General features: G+C 38.1%; 1 protein-coding gene across 5 annotated transcripts in view; it reads right to left on the reverse strand.

The window, feature by feature from the left end:
- Positions 1-271: 271 nt before the first annotated feature.
- Positions 272-19,566, reverse strand: part of CNOT4 (CCR4-NOT transcription complex subunit 4) — a 78,165-nt gene continuing 58,870 nt past the window's right edge. For 3 of the 5 annotated variants that reach the window (XM_048301307.1, XM_048301309.1, XM_048301308.1), the window contains 3 exons: positions 18,387-18,884; positions 2,469-2,681; positions 272-1,691 (listed from right to left, as the gene is read on the reverse strand). In XM_048301307.1, coding sequence (XP_048157264.1) covers positions 1,390-1,691; positions 2,469-2,681; positions 18,387-18,884 — 1,013 coding nt within the window. In that variant the 3' untranslated portion in view covers positions 272-1,389. The remainder of the gene's footprint in view (positions 1,692-2,468; positions 2,682-18,386; positions 18,885-19,566) is intronic. The other 2 variants (XM_048301310.1, XM_048301311.1) reach the window with 1 other exon arrangement.

Below are 19,566 nucleotides of genomic sequence, written 5' to 3' on the forward strand. Positions count from 1 at the left end.
ATTTAAAAGGATACCACCAGTAACAGTTAGACTGACAGCCTCTAGCCATTGCCATGAGTAAAGACAACAAAATCCCTTTAAAAGGTTTAAGTGTTATGCTATTTCCACTCTTCAATACATAAGTTAGCGTACAAAGCAATATTGCCAATGATAAAGTAGTTCTGGTTTAGATGAATAAGAAGAAAACCCCAAACATGCAAGTGCATACGGTTTTTACCAGATGCAGTAATTAAAAATCCAATGTTAAAAAAACCAAAAAGCAAACATGAAGTCATCATCAAGTTTTCTGTTTTATTTAAGATTTTAGTTTTAATTCTGAAGAAAGAGGTACATTTCCTTGGTTTTAGTTTTAGCGTCAGGTTATAACCATGTTTATTTATCTGTTTCTTTTTTCCTGTCTTTTCAATACTGCACAAACGTCCAGAAACTACAGGGTTAAGTAAAAGCTGCAGGCAGAGGAGGTCAGAGGTTGCTCCTGATGGTGATCATGTGGCCCCAATGCAGTGCTATCCCAGAGTGCCCTAATCAGGTGAATCTTTTCTTAAAAAAAAAAAAAAAAAAAAAAAAAAAAAGAAAGAGAGACTGATAGAGGAGACAGAAAGACTGAAGTAAATATCACTCGTGTTTCAGCTGCTTATAATTATATTACGTATACGCTAGGTATTAAATCTGTGAATACTTTTAAAACATTAAAGTTTACTTGAAATCTAAAGCCAAAATTAAAGAAAAATCTTATTCTCCCCTCTTTAAACCACTATTTAGCAACATGCCAGTTACTCATAGCTGTGTTTTGTCTTTCAACACACTTCATGTCAAACTCTGACTGATGCAATAAAATCCCCTGCTCAAAAACAAAAAAAACCAACCAACCCCAACATAGCAATTTCCCTGTGTAGTGCCACACTGAATGCAAAATAAATGCTGGGCCACTGCTTGCCCCACATGTCCAGTAACTTCATTTAAATTAAATACCTTTTTCATGTTCTTGCATTTGATTCTGCATTGCAGTTTTTCCCCTACTGCAGATTGACACTTTTCCACTAGGCAGAAATACTCATGTGCAAAAGACGTAAGACAGTAATATTCTCCTTAAGCATTGAGACTGCATTTTGATTTCTCTCTCTCTTTTTTTTTTTTTCTTAGAATGGTTAGAAAGTATTTCAAACAGTGTATTTCAAACACTGTTCTGCAGAAACTTAACAAAAAGAATGGTCATGACCCTGTGATGGCATTGCATTTGGGGGGGAAGTTTGATCAGGAACTGGATTCTTCAGAAAGAAAGATATGACAGGGAACAGTAGGTGGGCATGGGGAGGAGTCAGGGTGGGACACTTCCTGCATTTCTAACGTTTTGGGTCTTATTTTTCTTTTTTTCTTTTTCCTCCTTTCCTAATGACGATCCAGCGCTGAGCTCTGTAGTAGATCTGTGGGGGTTTTACTGGGGGGTCTGAAGGCTGTCTGAAAGCCTGGAGGTGGGGAATGAAAGCTGGTGGGGTTTGAAGGAGGAGAGTAGGGATTCCAACTGGCTCTGTGCAGAGGGATCTGTGTGCCGAAGGGGTTACTGTGGTGCGTCTGTGATGGCGCTGCACTGGGGCCGTCCACCTCTGTGAGGGCCTGAAGAGATTTTAGCCAATGTGGAGGATTGTCATCTTGAAGGGTGTCTAAACTGTTTCCTGTGGAGGCTGGGATACCTAAGAAAAGAAGAAAGAAACAGGGATACAGGCAAGTCAGAGGAGAAGCAATAAATTGACCATGAAGGAGGTCAATTTAACCTAGCAAAAAGCAACAATGAAAAAACATGATTAGTTTGTACAGAAAATGCATTTTACATTATTACATGTAAGTGCCCTGCCCACAAAAACATTTAACATTAAATCCAGACAGGAGAAAGTTCACCCTCAGAGCACTTCTTCATAAAACACACATTTTTCTATCACACATCCTGCTCAAGAACTGCCTCCCTGTCACTGTGACCTTACCACACCAAGCTGCCAGTACACTACATGCTTCACCTTTTACTCTGCCTACTTGAATCATGCTTCAGCCTCTCTAACAGGGAAACACAACCAGACAGCCTTATAAAAGAGAGCTTTATAAACAAGTGGAGTACGTCCCTTTTTAAATAACAAAGTCCAGTGCTTGCCTTCAGTGCCTCAGGACCAGCGACGCACATACCGGACATGCCATCCAGCAGAAGGGACACCTATAGATTGACCCTACAGGAAAGGGCTGATCCACCTGACTGCCTGCAAAGGTCCCGGGCATGCATTGCAAAGGCCTAAGTGACGCTCTGTTATACCTAGAGATTCCACAAAAATTCCTGGACCCTTGAGGTTTTGTGGATGGAAGCTGGAAGAGACCACCGCATACTGACTTTTTCTTTTTTTTTTTTTCAGATGTAAATCAGTTTGTGCCAAATACCCATTTGATGGTTTGCCAGTGGAGCTGAAGGAGTGAGAAACGGTTACCTGTGATGATTGCGGGGTCCATCCAGCTGCCAGGGCTGTCCCAATTCAGGCTGTCGGTGGTGGCAGTGTTGGACGTTGGTACACTGTGGTTGGCGTTGGAGGGGGAAGAAGCATTGGGCAGTCCACCAAAGTTGATGTTAATGTTCGGTAGAAGTGCCCTTAGCCCGTCCTGCCATTCCTTCATATTTAAACTCTCTACAGAACTGCTGTTGTCTGGGAGATTTACCAACAAAAAAAAATGAAAGATAAAAAAATAAAAAGCTGAAGTTAGAAACAGATGTCCGTCTTTGGCGGGGTATGGGATTTTGCTTTTACTTTTTAAGCTAAGCATTTAATACTTTCCCTGTCCAAAAACTAGGGTCAATGTTTCCATGATTGATTAATTACTCAGAGGGGCTGGCAGGTTTTATACAAAGTGTAAGGGAATGGGAGAAAGATTTAACTCCTCCCCCAATATATATTTCCCCATTTTGGTTCAGAGACTCGAATAATCAAGGACACAGTGGCTCTCCCTCTATTACTAACAGGGGAAAGTCTACCAGGTACTTGATGAGAATATCTCTGTTGCAATTCGGCTGCTGTATTAATAGGCAGCAGGCTCAAAAGGGTTTGTTTGACGTATATCAAAATGAAGAAAGGCTAGGTAGGGCTTTGCAATAGAAACTGAATGTGAGAAACCAGGGAGGCTGAGGAAAATCACAGAAGTCTTTTGTTTTGTTATAGCTTGCTCATTCACAGCCCTAGAGATGTTCTTCCGAAGGAAATGGTAATGAAGTTGGAGGGAGGGAAATTTCCTCTTGCAGTTGAAGAACAGTAGTGAAAATTCTTTAGAGACCTTTCAGAATAATTCCCGACATAGCAATATCCTCAAAATTTTGGTAAGAAGCAAACCAGCTGGACACCAAAGCAGTCAAGTCTCAACTACTTGCCTAAAAGTTTCAAGACGTATTAAGAGAAAGGACAACAGGATAATGTGGCTATTAGCACTACAGCAAATGATCCCTCAATACAAAAGTTACACCACGCTATCTAGAACACACTATCCGGTTCTCCGATCCATCTCTTGCTTTAAGTATCTCAAAGCAGGACAAACCAGACATGAGCATTCCAGTATTTATCATCCACTACAGGAAGTCATACTTTATTAACTTGTGGTCAGTTTTATTTGGAAAGGAAGTGTTAGGCAGTATGTTGGCACATGGTTGTCTTTTTGACAAATACCTACAATACAACCTTTTTTTTTTTTTAAAACATCTCTGCCTATCGTGATTGAAGAAAGGACCTTGATGTCAATCAAAATTGTTATAAAGAGATACGTTCACAATACTGCTACTTCTTCAACAACAGAAGAGATTTATGTCTTCCTGGAAAATTAGAGGATATCACTAACTTGCAACCTTATGTTGGAGAGTAAAGAAAGCAGTCTCAATTGCTATCAAAACCTGCCCTGGCAGTTTTTGTAAAGCTGAATGTTCAGAAAAAAGTGATGTCTCGAGGAATTACCTTTTTATAACTGGGGTGGGGGGGGAACCCCCAAAGCAAACAAAAAACCTACTTCTTGAAATCCTGTCCTTCCACAGCTTCTGCTTTTTCCTTTGCAGTACTAATGCACAAAATAAATGCTTTTAAAGAATTCTGTGCCATACATTTTTCATTGAAACCTGCAATCCTGAGGTTAAAAATAATAAATTATAATTTTTAAAAGTATTAGTAGAAAATGTCCTCAAGAGATATTTGCTCACAATCCTCTTGAACATCCATAAGCCCATTCGAGACAAATCCTAAATTAACTTTTTGGAACAAAAGTAGCCAGCTTATGATCACAGAAATAACTGTAACAAATTCTGCACTGTACACCATTAGTTTCCACTTTTTTTTCCTCACTGCTGCTTTAAAAAGCTTGTGCAAAGAAACACAGCTCTGTTTAATTATTCACTTCTACTACAATGCAAAAAGCACACAAAAAATGCTTACTGAGTCCACGCATGAGCAAACATACTCATCTCAATACCTGTGAGCTAGGGATCTGCAAGGGTCTCAATCACAGACTTCACTAACCCGCAACATGCCCTCAAAACTCTTGTGTAAGAAAATAAACATGTAGTAAACGACACACCTGCAACATGTCATCAAGGAAGTCCAATGAAGACAAAGCCTGCAGTGCTGCAACACTGCAGGATGTTTTAAGGAACAGGATAGGAAAATAAATGTCACAGGGCATTAGGCCTCCTTGGGCTAAGAAAATATGTATGTTTTTGTCATGTTTTTCTCTATTTAAAAGAGACAATACAGCACACATAAGGGTCAAGAAAGGTAGCAAGTGGTTTAGATACAAGACTCTCATGGAATGGAAAAGGCTGGCACTTTCTGGTGAAGAGACACTGATGTCAGAGGCAGGCATAGTGCACCACTGCTGTGTACCCTCTCTAACACAGAACAACAGGAAATAAGAAGCTGAGGGAGACTGCTCTTTACCTCACCTGTCTGTACAAAATCTGCTTGGATTCACAGAAGTCAAGAGATGAAAGGCCCAAAAGCATTCAGTATCTACCAAAACTTTATTGTTTGCTAGCTGTAAGAAAGTTAGTTTAATAAAATCTTGTGCTCCTGGGTACAAAAGTGACAAAACAGAGAATTAAAAAAAATTTATTGTCTTTCCCAAACGGGTGTGTTTGTGGGGCTGCAAGGCAAGCTAGGACAAAAACATTGTCCCTTGACACAAAAAAGCCCAAGCATCATGTTACTCAGGTGTCTATAACAAAGTTTTCCAGCTTGGCTAATAATTGCACAGAGCTAAAAAAAACCCCAACAAAATGAAACCAAAACAAAAAAAACCCTAACCAACCAAACCAAATCCAACCCCCCTGATCTAAGCTTTCTCAGCCTTTAAGAAAAAATGACACAATTATTTTTTGTAATATGGGATACATTAAAGGATTAAAATGCATTAAGGCACTGAAGTAGATGGGACCAATAGGGAACGTAGTGCTCTTCAACACTCCCTGCACTACTCTCCAAGGCCTCAGTTACTGGACACCAGATAGATAAAGCACCCAGACAGAACGTGAGCAGTCTCCAGGTATCATACACCAACACCCAAACCGAACAACTAAACCAGCATGTCTTTGCTGGAGTCCGGCAAGTTTTAAACAGCCTAAGTGAAAATGCAAATCCACTCCAGAAACAAAAGTTACTTCTACCAACTGAAGAAAAGTAATTTCTTCAGAAATCACTACTCATCCTGCAGCTAGTTTGTTCTTCCTATTAAATAAGTCTATGCTTCATGATGAAGCTAGGACCATAGTTAAAAATGAGAAAAGGCTAGCTCTCAGTTAATACAAATTATCTATTAAAAAGGGCATTTGCCTATTACCTTTCCTACTTCTAAATGTAACTGAGTTGGAAGGAGTAATTTTCTGACTATTAGCAGACTTCTCAATTGGACATTACAACCTAGGGGTGTGAGAACCAATCCAACAGTGTTTCCCTCGCTCAAGGAGTGGAAATGCTGTCTCCTTCCATAGGCTAATCTTAAAAGGCTTAAAGGAGCGTGCCTACTGATAGTGGGAAAACAGAGAAGAAAACAAGGTAAAACCCAGATGACTGCAAAGAAAATATCTTATAAACCAAGATAAATATGAGATTCCTCCCCTCATGCCCTAGCTTTGTCTCCCAAAAGAGAGAATAACCTGGTGAAGCATCAATGAAAGCACCACTGTTTGCATGAAAAACAGTCTCAAAATACACACCCTGAACACTGGTCTTCCCTTGATGTGAATTTCACAATCCTGTCTGGTCTAGTGGAAACTTTTGTTTACAGGGGTGAACAGGTCCCACAGTTCTAGCACTGAAATTTTCCTGTGTCTGAGGTGGTATGTCAACATGAAATAAAAGCATTTATATGTAAAATTTGGAAAGTCAACCACTGTCTTAGAATGAGAAAACAAAAGAAAAAAAGTGCTTCATCACAAATGCAACTTGTCCATCCAATCCGAATAAAAAAATATTTGAAGTTAACTTAAGAAAAAGAATACAACTGAGAAGCCTGAACATTAATTTGTATAAAAATAGTCATTAAATGAATTTCTAAATAAAATCATTGCTCCATTATCACATCCTACCAGACAGGCCGGTAGCTTTACCTCATTCTCTACCTGCAATACCTTAACGTTGTTTCTTCACATCAGGCAAAGCAGTGTATTTGGGGGAGAGGCAGTGACAAGGATTAATGGCCAAGCCAGAACACTGTTCTGTTGTACATAATCAGTACTTTTGAAGATGCTTGCACGAGCATCTGCTGCACTGACAGGGGCTGCTCCGTGACTTTCAAAGTTCTGACAATGACACTGCAATGAAGACCAAAGGTGTTTCAAACTCAGTGACGTTGACATACTCTGTATTTTTTATTGATGGGACAGCACAACTTCCAGTTTTCTTGGTGTGAGATAAGCCCACTAAAATGAATATTCTACAGTGACTAGACCATTTCAAATTATTGCCCCAATTCTGATACAAGCCTATGGTAAAATCCAAAGCAAAATTCACCCAGTACATCCTTAAGTAAATATGACCAATAGGAAAGATCACAAGACTGTTACATTAAGTGTAAAGCAAGTGTATTTCTTTGCTCTATCAAAATTATATTCCAAGGCATTACAAAAGCCTAATTTTATGCTAATTGAGTATAACCATTAAATACCTTTATGCCAAGAGTCTTCAATATTCTAGTCCCACCAAAAAGCAAGCAGTCCTGAAAATCTAGGTTGCAATTATTTATTTAAAGAACCCATTAAGTATGTCATGTGTGTGACCAAGACACACAACAGTGTGTCAACTACAGAAAAGCTTCAAATAAACAAAATAAAATCAGAGGAAAATCATCATATGAGAAAAAAAAAAAAACAACTTCTAAGCAATGCCACCTACCTGACTGCAAAGAATGGAAACAAAAGAAGCCAAGAGACTATCGAGGTGTATTCAGTAACAGAACAGCTATTTCAACAACCTGGCTGTAAAGAGGCCCTTGTGAAATCTTTAAGGATACTGTACAATAAATTTTGAAGCCAAAGAAAAATGAGAGGAAAAAAAAAAGAACAGGAAAGACTACCAGAAGGAGTTCACCAAGAGTCTTTCAACTCAATTAGAAACAAATAGGGCCATCAGAGAAGCATGCTCTTTCAAGTGACATCTCTGGTCCCAGTCTCTACCTTGTACTAGCTACCATGTTCACAGATGGCACAGATCATACATGTTTTCCCTGAAACAGCCCGTTGCCCTATTCTAAGAAGTGACTGAGGCTTCTCTATTTTGACCTCAAAATAACTTTCCACTATTGGTATTTCTGTTTTGGAAACAGTTGTCCAGTACTTCTCTTTGAGGGGGAAAGAGAAGGAAAGGACAATTTGTCACATCCAAAAAAGAAACTGTGACCACCACATTAGATAAACTCAAAAGCCTTTCATCCAAAGGTTGTATGCGTAAACATCAACAAAACAGTTATGATAAGAACCATACCTGTTTCACTTTAGTATGAATAATAAGCTTGTTTGCTCATGGAATTTTTTAAACGATGAATAAAATCCCATTTAAACTTCTATGACCTGAAGGATTTCTCTCTCAGACTTCACTGACTCTCTATATCTACGATTCCTAGTAATCCTACAATGCTTAAACCAAACAATGAAGTTTCATCCATTCACAGAGGCCTAAGAATGTCACTGGTAGATTAGAGAAGATGGAAACTGTCCACATTTAAACAGCAATGCTGCCTGTCAGGAATACAAGTAGCCACTTCATCATATTAGGGAGATGTCAAGTGACAGGAGCACTAGAAAGTAAAGCTGTTTGCAGGGAACTTTTAAAAGCCCCACAAACATTGTCTGTACATGGGAAACAAATCGACAATTCACAAATCCCAGCTTTCTAAGTGTCATTTCACAGTGCAAATTTCAAATGAAAGTCTTACAGTCAGGAGCTCTAACAGCTGGGGAAACAAAAGATGCACAAATACATACAATTTATGTACATACACACACCTACAGAATTGGCTTTGGTAGACAAGAGATGATGAGAGTGACAGCTGGACTGACAGTCTTACAGAATCAGACTTGAAACCAGTCAGAATTTACTTGTGGGAATATTACAGTGAAATTTTGCAGCTTCAGTGAAACTCACAGACAAGGCCAAGAAGATAATCAATAAGAGAAGATGTTCTGGACACAAGCAGAGGATGTTCTTGTTATAGGACATTAAGAGTGTACAAAGAAGAACTTGTGGATAATATGTAGCAACTATACTTTTGCTTGTATAGCTAATTGTTTTACTGCCTGAATGGTCATTGTTTGTTAGACAGCCTTGTCATTGCTTGCTAAGCAGCCAATCTCAGTAAGCCACAGCCACCGTGAAGAGGTATAAGGATAGCAGTAAAGAAAATAAAAAATCTTTCTACCTCTCTTGACTATGGATTACGACTAGTGTGTGCTGTTATGTCTGCCTTGACAAAAGCCACATAGAGACACCAGTCTACCCTCAGCTTTAAAATAATGCTAAGAAAGCACATTTTATCTCTATACCATATTGATTTCCATGGTTATAGTAATTCCAATCAATTTAAAAGACAGCCATGTAAACAGAAACACACTATTCTTCAATGTCAAATCCAACTGCAACTTAACTTGCCAGTTAGCCAAACTATCAAGCAGAATATATTAATTCTAAAGTATACACTTAAAAGGGGAAAAGAAGATTTTCTAAATAAACTTCCTTTTTGATGATGATCTGACAGTACAACTTTTAAGCTTTCTGTGACTAAGTAAGTGTTATGAGTCAGAAAATGTCATTTATTTTCAGGGGAAATCCCTTCTACAACATTAGTATGGGGACAATAAGAAGACTCATATTTGCTTGCATGTACAGTGTCAGAATTTTATTAGGCTTGAGAAAAGCAATTTCACATCAAGTATTCTGGAGAGTTATTGTGATTGACTTACATTTACCACAGCTCAAGAGACCAAACCATAATTATGGCAGCCAGCAACCCAATTTTAATCTATAAGCAAATTTCAAATTGAGATTCTAAGTTGCTTTGAAAAACATACTTGACTTTCTACAAAATGTTTCCAGAGAATCTCACTATTTTTTGTTGCTGACTCCATAAGAAAACAGGTTTTGGTGCTGATAATCTTTATTATTACCATGAATCTAAACTAAGTGCACAAAGACTTAAGATACTGAAACAACTGAAATAGATACTTGAATCCTACATACAGAACAGTTTGATAAAAAAGCTCAGAAAGCGTGCAATTCCATTCATCTGAGAAAAAAAGGTTCATTTTAACCTAAACTGCTTCCTCTCACATCATGCATCAGGGTTCAATCTCACCAGGTGACCCTATTTGTCAATAGAACAAACCAACTTTGACTTCAAATGAAAAGCCCCCATGTACAAATGTACTTGTGTGTACATGGATAGATACATGCATAAATAAAAACAAAGTATTTGAAATTTGCCCTATGGGCAATGCAATAACTAGAAATAGCAAAGAAAAAAAAAATCAGATCTTTAAAGCTATAGCAACAATTAGCAGGAGCCTACCTTGTTACAGAAATTCTGGATTCCAGGAATATTCAACCAATCAACCAACCCTCTGACTTCAGACCACAAGACCAGCATTAGCACAATGAAAGCATAGTCTGACAAATTAAGTCTGATATATATTTGTAGATTATTTCAATAATTCTGTGGGAAAATTAGATAAACTGCAAGTAAGCCAAGCTTTCACCTTCCATGACATGAAATTCATTCTGATTACTAGATGCTGTCTTCTAATAGAAGCGACCTATTTTTTAAATAGATGGGTTTTTTTAAGGTAATTTCTCTGAAAGATGAAGTTCAAACGAGGCTGTGTAGAAGGAACCAAGAGATGGCATAGGATGGGGGAAAAAAAAATATTTTTTTGCCCTTATATGTGATTTGGCAGTACTAGGAGGAAGAACACTATTTGCAGAGCTGCTCTTTTTAGTTGCTGCTATTCCTTCAGGATTCATTTATGCTTCACCCCCAACACAATTTTAAATAAAGATTATGTTTGCTCTTTCAGTTGTTTTTCAAGCTGGTGCACTTAAAAAAAAGTTTATGCAGAAAGCCAATTAATTACCTGTACTTTTTGCTGAAATGCACCAGTCATTATTGGTATTTTGTTAAATGGACTTAGAAAGAGCCAAAGTTTCAGGTCCATGCCAAGGCACAGCCTTTTGTTAGACACTGAGGTGGCAGTGCCAAGTGCACTCGTTTCCAATCTTTAAAAGGAAAATGCCATGTTTTTAACTAAGACAGCTGCACCTTTTAACTCATGCCAGTGACTTACTGCATAGTTTGAAGTGATGTCAGAAAAGCATCTAAGAGAACACAGCATCCCAAGGCTAAGCACCTGCCTGCTGGAGGAAGGAGACACTCTACTAAGATAACAGAACTGCCTCTTACAGTACTGCAGGGCCATCCCAAGATCTTACCAGTTACCTGGAAAAGGAAACAACCTTGCTAAATTTTGGTGAACCAGTCTCAAAGAGGTTCTATTAACATTAAATGCAGTCTTCCATCCCTAAAACCCAGGCAAAATCCAACATTTAGTGTAGCTGAAGCTCCTTTGGTGACACTACTACAGACACAAACAGCTGTGAAATTTGATATGAAATACCTCCTGTCTGCTTGGCTTTTCCCCTTTTCTCGAAAGTTAGCAAAAAAGCTGTCAGGACTGATCATCCAGAATGCAAATTGGTTCAGCTACTCCGGCCACCTATTTCAGCCAACCCCAAATTTATTTCAAATGTAATGGAGTTAATGTGATTAGTCATTCCTCTGATACATTGCGAGCAAGTTGGAGGACTTTTTCCCACTTTTTCCTTTGTCACATACATCTTCTTCTTCCAAAATAAAATTACACATTTAAAAATAGTCATCTTGCTACCCAAAAAAGCAGGATGCCTGTCTTTCACTGTCATGCCTAAAAAAAATCTTGCAATCAAAGATTTAAAAAAATTTGTAAGAGCTTAAAACCAAGCTAGAGAGATGAAGACCGATATTTATGTATCAAGCCTTATTTGAAACAGTATCACCTATATAATCATAGGAAAAAAATTCCGCAGGATTTAGAAAACAGTTGAAGTATTAGCACTGAAAAGGCACTGGACGGAAGGGTGGGTTGTGTGAGATGAGGTTTTGAAACAGATGGAGAAGTAGCAGGACTTAAAGGACAGGTGCTGTGGATGAAGTTCTTTCAGAGATCATGACAAAATTACACCAAGGAAGCCAGGCCTTCATAGCGAATGTAGGAAGTGTATGGGAGTTAAGGGACAAGACACCAGAGCTAAGAAAAGGAATATCCACAGGATATTTCAATCTTGACACCAATTTAGTATTTTGGAAATTAATCTGAAATCCCATTTCAATTTAATTTAGTTTAAACCTGGGTGCATAAAAAACCCCACCAAACTCCTCCAGGGAAACAGAAATGAGCAAGCCAAAAGTTTCTTTTCAAAATAGATTAGTTCCATATTGTGCCAAACACTTCATCTTCACCAGTGAAATAGAAAATTAGTTATGATGGGAAGTTAAAGGAGAGTGAATTTCAAGGTGGGGATACACACAGACACAAAGCATCTCCTGAAGAGGAAAGATGGAGGACTAAGAACCTCCATGGAAAAAATGGGGTGCTGTGAGCATAAGGATTGATAAGAAGAACAAAATGTTCAATGGCAAAGGCTGTACTAACAGTCATTTTGTTGAGGAAAACAGGATATGCAAGAATCAGTAAAAGCAATAACGGTAACGGCTGAGGGCTGTTTACAGAAAGTACTTTTCATTTTACAATTTCAGAGCAGTTTCAAATGAAGAGTGACCCTGTTATCAGGGCAACATCCACTTCTGAGAGGAGCTGCTCTGCACTCTGGAAAAGATACAAGCCTTTGGAAATGCCATATGTGGCACCTATAACTATGAGTTGTATCAGCCAAGATGTTCACCGGATTTCCTATTTTCAGTATTTATACCTAATCAGACAAAGACTTCGGCTACAGGCAGCTATAGATCTAACCAGGGGGCACAGAAAAGATGACATTCAGCTGCCATGCTATCTGTCCAGCTGCTGTTGGAAAGCTAAATATCAAGGAAGACCATCAAGTGAGCAAGTGGTCTTCTTTAAAACATTAGGTCACAAAATTAATGGACTAATGCCTCTCTTACTGTAAAGAGTAAGGAAACCAATACTTAAAACAGGCATTAAAACTTTCAGGTTTATTGTCAGGTCAAGAGGAAAAGTACAGGAAAATGTTCGACCATGGCATCCAAATAAAGGGATGTGAGGCACCACTGTTTAAGTCACATTGCTTGTTACTAGGGTATGGGATTAAATGCGTATTTTACACAGCACTTAGAGAATTTTAATTTTTACAGCATGCTGAATTCAACAGCCACACCACATGGCCCAAACCTTCTTTTAAAAAGGCACAGTAGCAGAACACACCCAAAACCCCATAGCAAATTATTATCCTGAGACCACAGAAAAATGTCAGCTGCTATGCCACAAATTCTTTGTTTCCTTCCAAGACTGTAGGGTATGGGGTATGTGTTTGCGTTTTTTCAGGAGATAGAAACAACCCAGGGAGAGCAAAGTCAAAAAGACAAAGACCAAATTAAAAATGTGTGTCTCAAATGGAAATGCAGTTATGTTATGGGAAAATATCAAGTCAGACAAGGAATCTTAGTATTAAAGAGAAAGCATGTTAATCCTTGTTCTGGTATCTCATCCCTTTTTGTAAATAAAGTCTCTAAATAATATGACCACAGCCAACATATAGGGATCTTCCCTTGTTTCACTAAAATCTTGTCCAAAAGGTAGCATTAGGCAAGAAAGGATTTGATGTTCAAGACAAGCTCAGTGGCTGGGGGCATAGAGCCCAGAAAATTTAAAGCAGGAGCAGATGCAACACCATAAATTGCTCAGAAATGGAAGAGCTCAGGACTTAAAATAAGTGGGAAGATGTTGGGCCTTCTTAATAAAACTGTCATTGCTTTGTCCTCTCTGCTACCAGCTACTGCTTCACAAAAACCTAAAGGCAGCCATGACACAAAAACACATGTGCTAATCTATGTCTGGATAAGGAATGCAACACCACTACCACGGACACTGCTGGGGGACACCCAAAATTAATAGAGCTGTCTGCCCATTTATTGTCTCATCTTAAAATATACATAATACCATCAATAAGGATGTACATATTCAACAGATATAAGCTACAACATCAAAACTAAAAGGTCTTACGAGAATAAAATTTTGACTCTTCATTACATTCTATTACACAGACTTATGACATTCAACCCCCCATGTTTTGAAATTTCAGGAACAGCTCACAGAAACCTATTGCAGTTTCCATATCAGTCAGTTGCATAGTTAAAATATCTTGATGAACTTTACAGTGGTTATCTTCAAAGACAGAGTAGAACATTTTTCCCCCTATCCTAAATAGGGTTTAATTCTTTATGGTTTCTATCTGTGTCCACTTGACTATTTCCTCTAACTTAGGTTTTTAATGTATGTATTATATACATAAATTGCCTCTGTTCAAGAAGCATTTGGACAATGCTTTGAGACATATGATTTAATTTTTAGGCTGCCCTGTGCAGAGTTAGAAATTGGACTTGATGATCCTTGTGGGTCCCTTCCAACTCAGGGGTTTCAATGATTTGTTTGAGAATATATACATGTTATTGTATAGGAGTAGTCTTGGAAGAGTTTGAAGTACCTCATTATTATCAAATATAGAGAGCTTACAATTAACTTTCACATTCAGGATAATTATGAAATTAATAAATGAAGTAATAGCCAGTGTTTCAAAATGTCAAGTACTTCATTCTCCATAGAACTGATGGGAAAGTGGACTAACCATTTAAACTTTTTCCTAATACCTTAAACTCTGAGTTTGTTACTATATTTCCATCTAACAAAATCAATGACTACCAACCACTCAGTAAATTCAAGAAATAAAACTATACATTTCTATTTGCAAATTATTAATATGCATACTTCTCCGGTTGTAAGCATTTGTCTCAAAACACACTGTTAATGTGACTCCTACCTTACTCTATGATCTCATACTATACCTATTATTTTTGAACACACCACAGGCAGTAGGGTAGCAAAGATGATGGTGTACTAGCTATCAAATTACAAAGAGTTTCCTGTTATCCTATAGTAACACAAAAATAAAGGCACACAGCCACCCACGATACTGTCAGTAAATCAATCTTTCCCTTGGCATTATCTGCAGAACAAAGCATAGCTGCTGGCCAATATTCTTAGGACAGTTTGCATACAATCTAGGGTAAGACTGCTTGTAGCAACAATCACACTGTCCACGAAGAAGTCACTGAACTGTTCTCCTGAAGCACAGTTACAATTACACAGTAAACCATCTAATCAATCCCACTCCAGAGAGCAGCAATAAGCTTAAATTGTCCCTGAAAATAACAACATGTAACATCTGTTACAGTTTACAAAACCATACGGTGGGGGAAGGAAAAAAAAAAAAAAACTTATTTGGGAATCAATCAATCAAAAAGTTCATTTAAATATGGGTTGGGGACAAATGTACGCCTGATGAATATGACACATTTCAAGTACATGCATAATAAATCTATGAAGTCAATCATGTGTCACTGTGTAATTCCACTGGAAACCACAGAATTAGTTAATAAATACTACTTCCTCTGAGAAATAGGCAACCAAATTCCACAAAGAAATTACCTTTAAATGAGAACTTAATTAAAAAAAAAAAAAAAAAAAAAAAAGGTAGTGCCTGTGTTCCTCCATTTCAATTGGGTACACATCACAAAACAGCCCTGCCTGCAGCTGTGGGGTTATGAATACAGCACAGCTCTGATTCTCAAATAAACAAAAGGTAGCTTCAGCAAATTACATTTAACATGTCACACATGAGCATTTCAAATTCATGTGAATGATGCCTAAAGCGAAAACAGCAACAGTTTAAAAGACACCATTTTCTTCATTCATACAAGCTTCCATACCACAAATACACTCAGTGACATCAACTCGAATTTAGAAAGCCTAGAAAATACTATACTAACACATGAATTTATAGAAATTATTAAATCTGCTTGTTTTGACATAAATAAAAAGGTTCAAAAGGGTTGATTAAATAGAACAGGCAGACAGACTAATGTGCCTGTTCTCACCCTGCTTTTTTTTTTTACCAGTAACTGGTCCAGTATTAGCTACTTTAGGAATTTATAATCCTGTGAAAAACTGTGATCAAAGACCTTAAGAAACATGTGACTTTTACAGCAGTAGAGGGGTCTCTGCTACAAGAGAGAGTGTGAAGTTTCACCTGCACTTGGTTTCTTTTCCTGTTATATCTGAACCAGCCAAGTTCACTGAAACACCCTAATATGCAGTAACAAAAGAGCCAAGAAAAAGGAGCTTCAGGTGTACTACAACCAACTGCTCCATACTGCTAAACAGCTGTTATGATACACACAGCCTTTCTAGCAGGTCAGCTAGGGTATGTTACAAACTACTGCAAATAAAGTCTTATACACAAGAGTTCTCTGCACTTGGAAACCACTTTCTTTCCCCAACCCCACCAGAGAGCTGTATCTGTAAATTACATGAGGAAACTAGGAAAATTCTGTAATTATCTACTTGCTACTGATAGATTAAAAGCAAACAAAGAACAGGAATTATTTTTTCAAACAGAATATAAAAGGGATTCATTGAGAGACCTGTACTCTAGATGCAGGTTAAAAAAAAGAATAATCAATAAATTGGAAACTATTAAGTCAGCACACAAAAAATGAGTTATGAGGTCATCTCCTGACTTTAAAATTATTTGTACTTCTGAGGCAGTTAGAGCACTAAAATAAATACAAATAATACAAACCCATAACCCAGCAAACTAAACCAGAACTGAGACTTCAGCTGATTTCTGGCAGCAAAAAAAGACGAAGTAATCTTTCCTTGTGCAAATGATTCTTTTTCCAAAATATATCAAAGCTGACATGTAGATCAGCTGAGAAGTGTTTGCAGTGCAGCAACTGCTGCTATCTAATTGTCAGCCAGTCAACTAACAATGTTTTCCATAACAAGAGATTAAAACCAACTCAAAGGATCTTTCCATAGTTACTACAGCTGATGTTTATTCTGGTTTTAGCACGGTGTTTGCCAAAAATATTTTTAGATTAATTGGTTCTACAGTTGCACACATAAAAAGAACATAAATATCAATTCTGTTACCTTAAAACATATGGGGGAAGTGCATGGCCTGGGCTGTGCATCAACCAGCACCACACAACCTGCTCTTCAGAAGCTGAACAAGAGATCTACAAGTCTTCTACAAACAGAAAAAGTTCCGCTTTCAAACTGTTAACTACACTTAAAATAATGCAATACTTTTGCAAACCTAGAATCAATCTCTATGAACACATTTTTTTCAACACTAAAGGATTTTTCTGGTCCCCCAGTCCATAAGAGTCTTGTTACTGACTCCTCAAAGTAGAAGTTTTTACAATTGAGCGGTAGAGTTGAAAAGTGGTATCTTCTTGTTTTTCTGAAAGTTCTACATAGTTTAGGGGAAAGTGAGCAAAATTGCAGCTGTGGATGCTGTACTTTTTTTACTCCATGCCAGAAACAACTTTTTTTTTTTAGTGCAACCAGTATCAGTCATTTTAGGCTAAACACTTTGCCATTGCCAGCATAAAGAGTTTTGAACTACTTGCATTTGTAGTCTGGACCAGGTTTATACTTGAATCAGCCTGAAGACCCTACAGCAGTACTGTAGCTGCAAAAAGCCTTCAAAGAGGACAACGTACAGGAAAGTAACAGCCAAAATTAGCTCTTGTACTACAGCATCAAAAAAACCACTAACTTTTTCTAGGTCACTTTCTTATAATAAAGCTAGTACTTCTAAAGCCCATGAAAAGAAAATAATGCTGGCAACATCTCAAGAGGCAGTTTTCTCTACCTCAAGGCAACAAAGAGCTAACAGAGACTTCCTACCTGCAGTTGGTTATACATGTAATACAATTTTTTCCCCTGTTACAAGAAGAGAGTTTGGGACAAGCTAAACTGGAGTATGGAAGGACTTCAAACCACAGAAATGAATTTTTAATCAAGACAATTATTGTTACAATTAGCTCCTTAGTTGTAATGTTTGATGCAAGAGCCTATTAATCCACTCAGGGCAGCCTGAACTGGCCTGACTGCACATTTATTTTTCTCCAACATCACAACCCTCAGAACCAGGATGAATCCTCTTACACACACTGCAAGCATCCATTCAGTGAAGATTAGCATAATATTAAGGCCATCTGAAGTACAGAAATGAACAGCACTGAATGTATTAAGGCCATCTGAAGTACAGAAATGAACAGCACTGAATGTTTATTGTGCAGCCATTCGGTTATGTGCAAGAGGGAACAACTCAGCAGGGACATCTGGCACAAATTACCATCATTACAGTTTTTTGCACGACTTTAAGAACTCTGGTCAACATCTGCATGCCAACATGAAAGTCACAATGCACTTCCAGGGCCTATTCTTAAGTAAAGCCAGTCTGGCAAGAGTGAAGAACCAAAATACCAATCTGCTTTGGCACAAAATTAAGCGGGCACATAATACTCCACCTTCCTTATAAAGCTCAGTATTTACAAGGCTAAATATCCAGTTACTTTATTTTAATGGAAAGGACCTATTTAAAACAACATTCCTCCCTCCATTCATAAACCTAGTATGACAGTCAAGAGATTAGGTCTACGGCTTGTTGCTGGCTATTCCCTTTTCCTGTTTTGACTCAGAGAAGCTGAGAGCATGAATTAAGTCATATTCATGGCTGTCCCTATTCACCTACCTGATATAGGGATCCCTCCCAGACCTGTGCTGTGTTGTGGTGGGAGATTCAAGTCCAAGAAATTACTATTTGAGGTGGGATTTGCTGTGTGGTTCAAGTGCATGATGCTATTGCGTGGGAAGGCCATCCAAGGATAGCGAGCTGCTTGGCCTGGAAAACTGAAGGAGTTGTAAACTGCTCGATGCTGTTGAAACTGTGGAAACCTCTGTGGCATGACTGGAAAGGTGCTACTGAGAGAGTTGGCATTTGTGGGTGCAGCAGGATGCAGGAATCCAGAACCTGGCCCTTTGGCAGTTGTAGTGTGTGGGGTAGGGTTCTGAAGAGATGTGGGCGAAAGGGAAGGTTGGTCTTGGACTGACAGTTCCTTCTCAATCAGGTCTGCTAAGGCTTTGCGGGTGATGTCAAAGGGATCAAACCCTAAGTCATCCTCTTGCTGTTTGGAGGAACCAAACCCAAAAGCTGCTTGCCAGTCTGTGGAGGAGGATACTGGTATAGTTTCTGTTGGAGAAGAAAGGAACAGGATTTAGAACGAGAATTAGAAATTATTTATCCATATAAAAACTTCAGCCTGTGTATCTGACTGTGGTCTATTATCTTTCACATAATACTACTTTATACGTTCCCCAAAGACACCTTACTCATCACCTTAGAATGCCATTTTGAGAACAAACTGTCACAGATTTCTACTAAAGGTGAAGTGCTAGAACTAGCAAATAACATTTTTACTGCAGAACTGTTCTGTTCTTGAACTATAGAAAAACCTTATCCTAAGTATTTTCAGGAATAACCCCAAGTAGAAAGAGACCAACGAACACTTGCTTAGAGCCTTCTTTATCCCATATTACTTCATGGAAGTGTGAACAAACAGAATTTAAATCAAGTTGTTACTCAGTTCAGTATTTTGCTTTCACTATTAATGCTGTGCAAGAAAGATAAGCAGGACATTCCCTCTCAAAAGAAAGGACCTCAGAGGAGTTGTTCAAAACAAAAAAACCCTCAAAAAATCCCTTACTGTCTACCATTATGAAGAGAAGCAAGCCAAATTCTTGAGGAGACCCAATGATAAAATAAAAAAGGGAACTGCATCACAGGATATTGTTAAATACTGTGAGGCAGTGCTGCAAAAAATATTATCAGAATTTGTCTTCATTTTCAATTACTACTTCTTTTCATTTTAGCG

The sequence above is a fragment of the Corvus hawaiiensis genome, chromosome 4 (assembly GCF_020740725.1).
Source record: "Corvus hawaiiensis isolate bCorHaw1 chromosome 4, bCorHaw1.pri.cur, whole genome shotgun sequence".
NCBI lineage: Eukaryota > Metazoa > Chordata > Aves > Passeriformes > Corvidae > Corvus > Corvus hawaiiensis.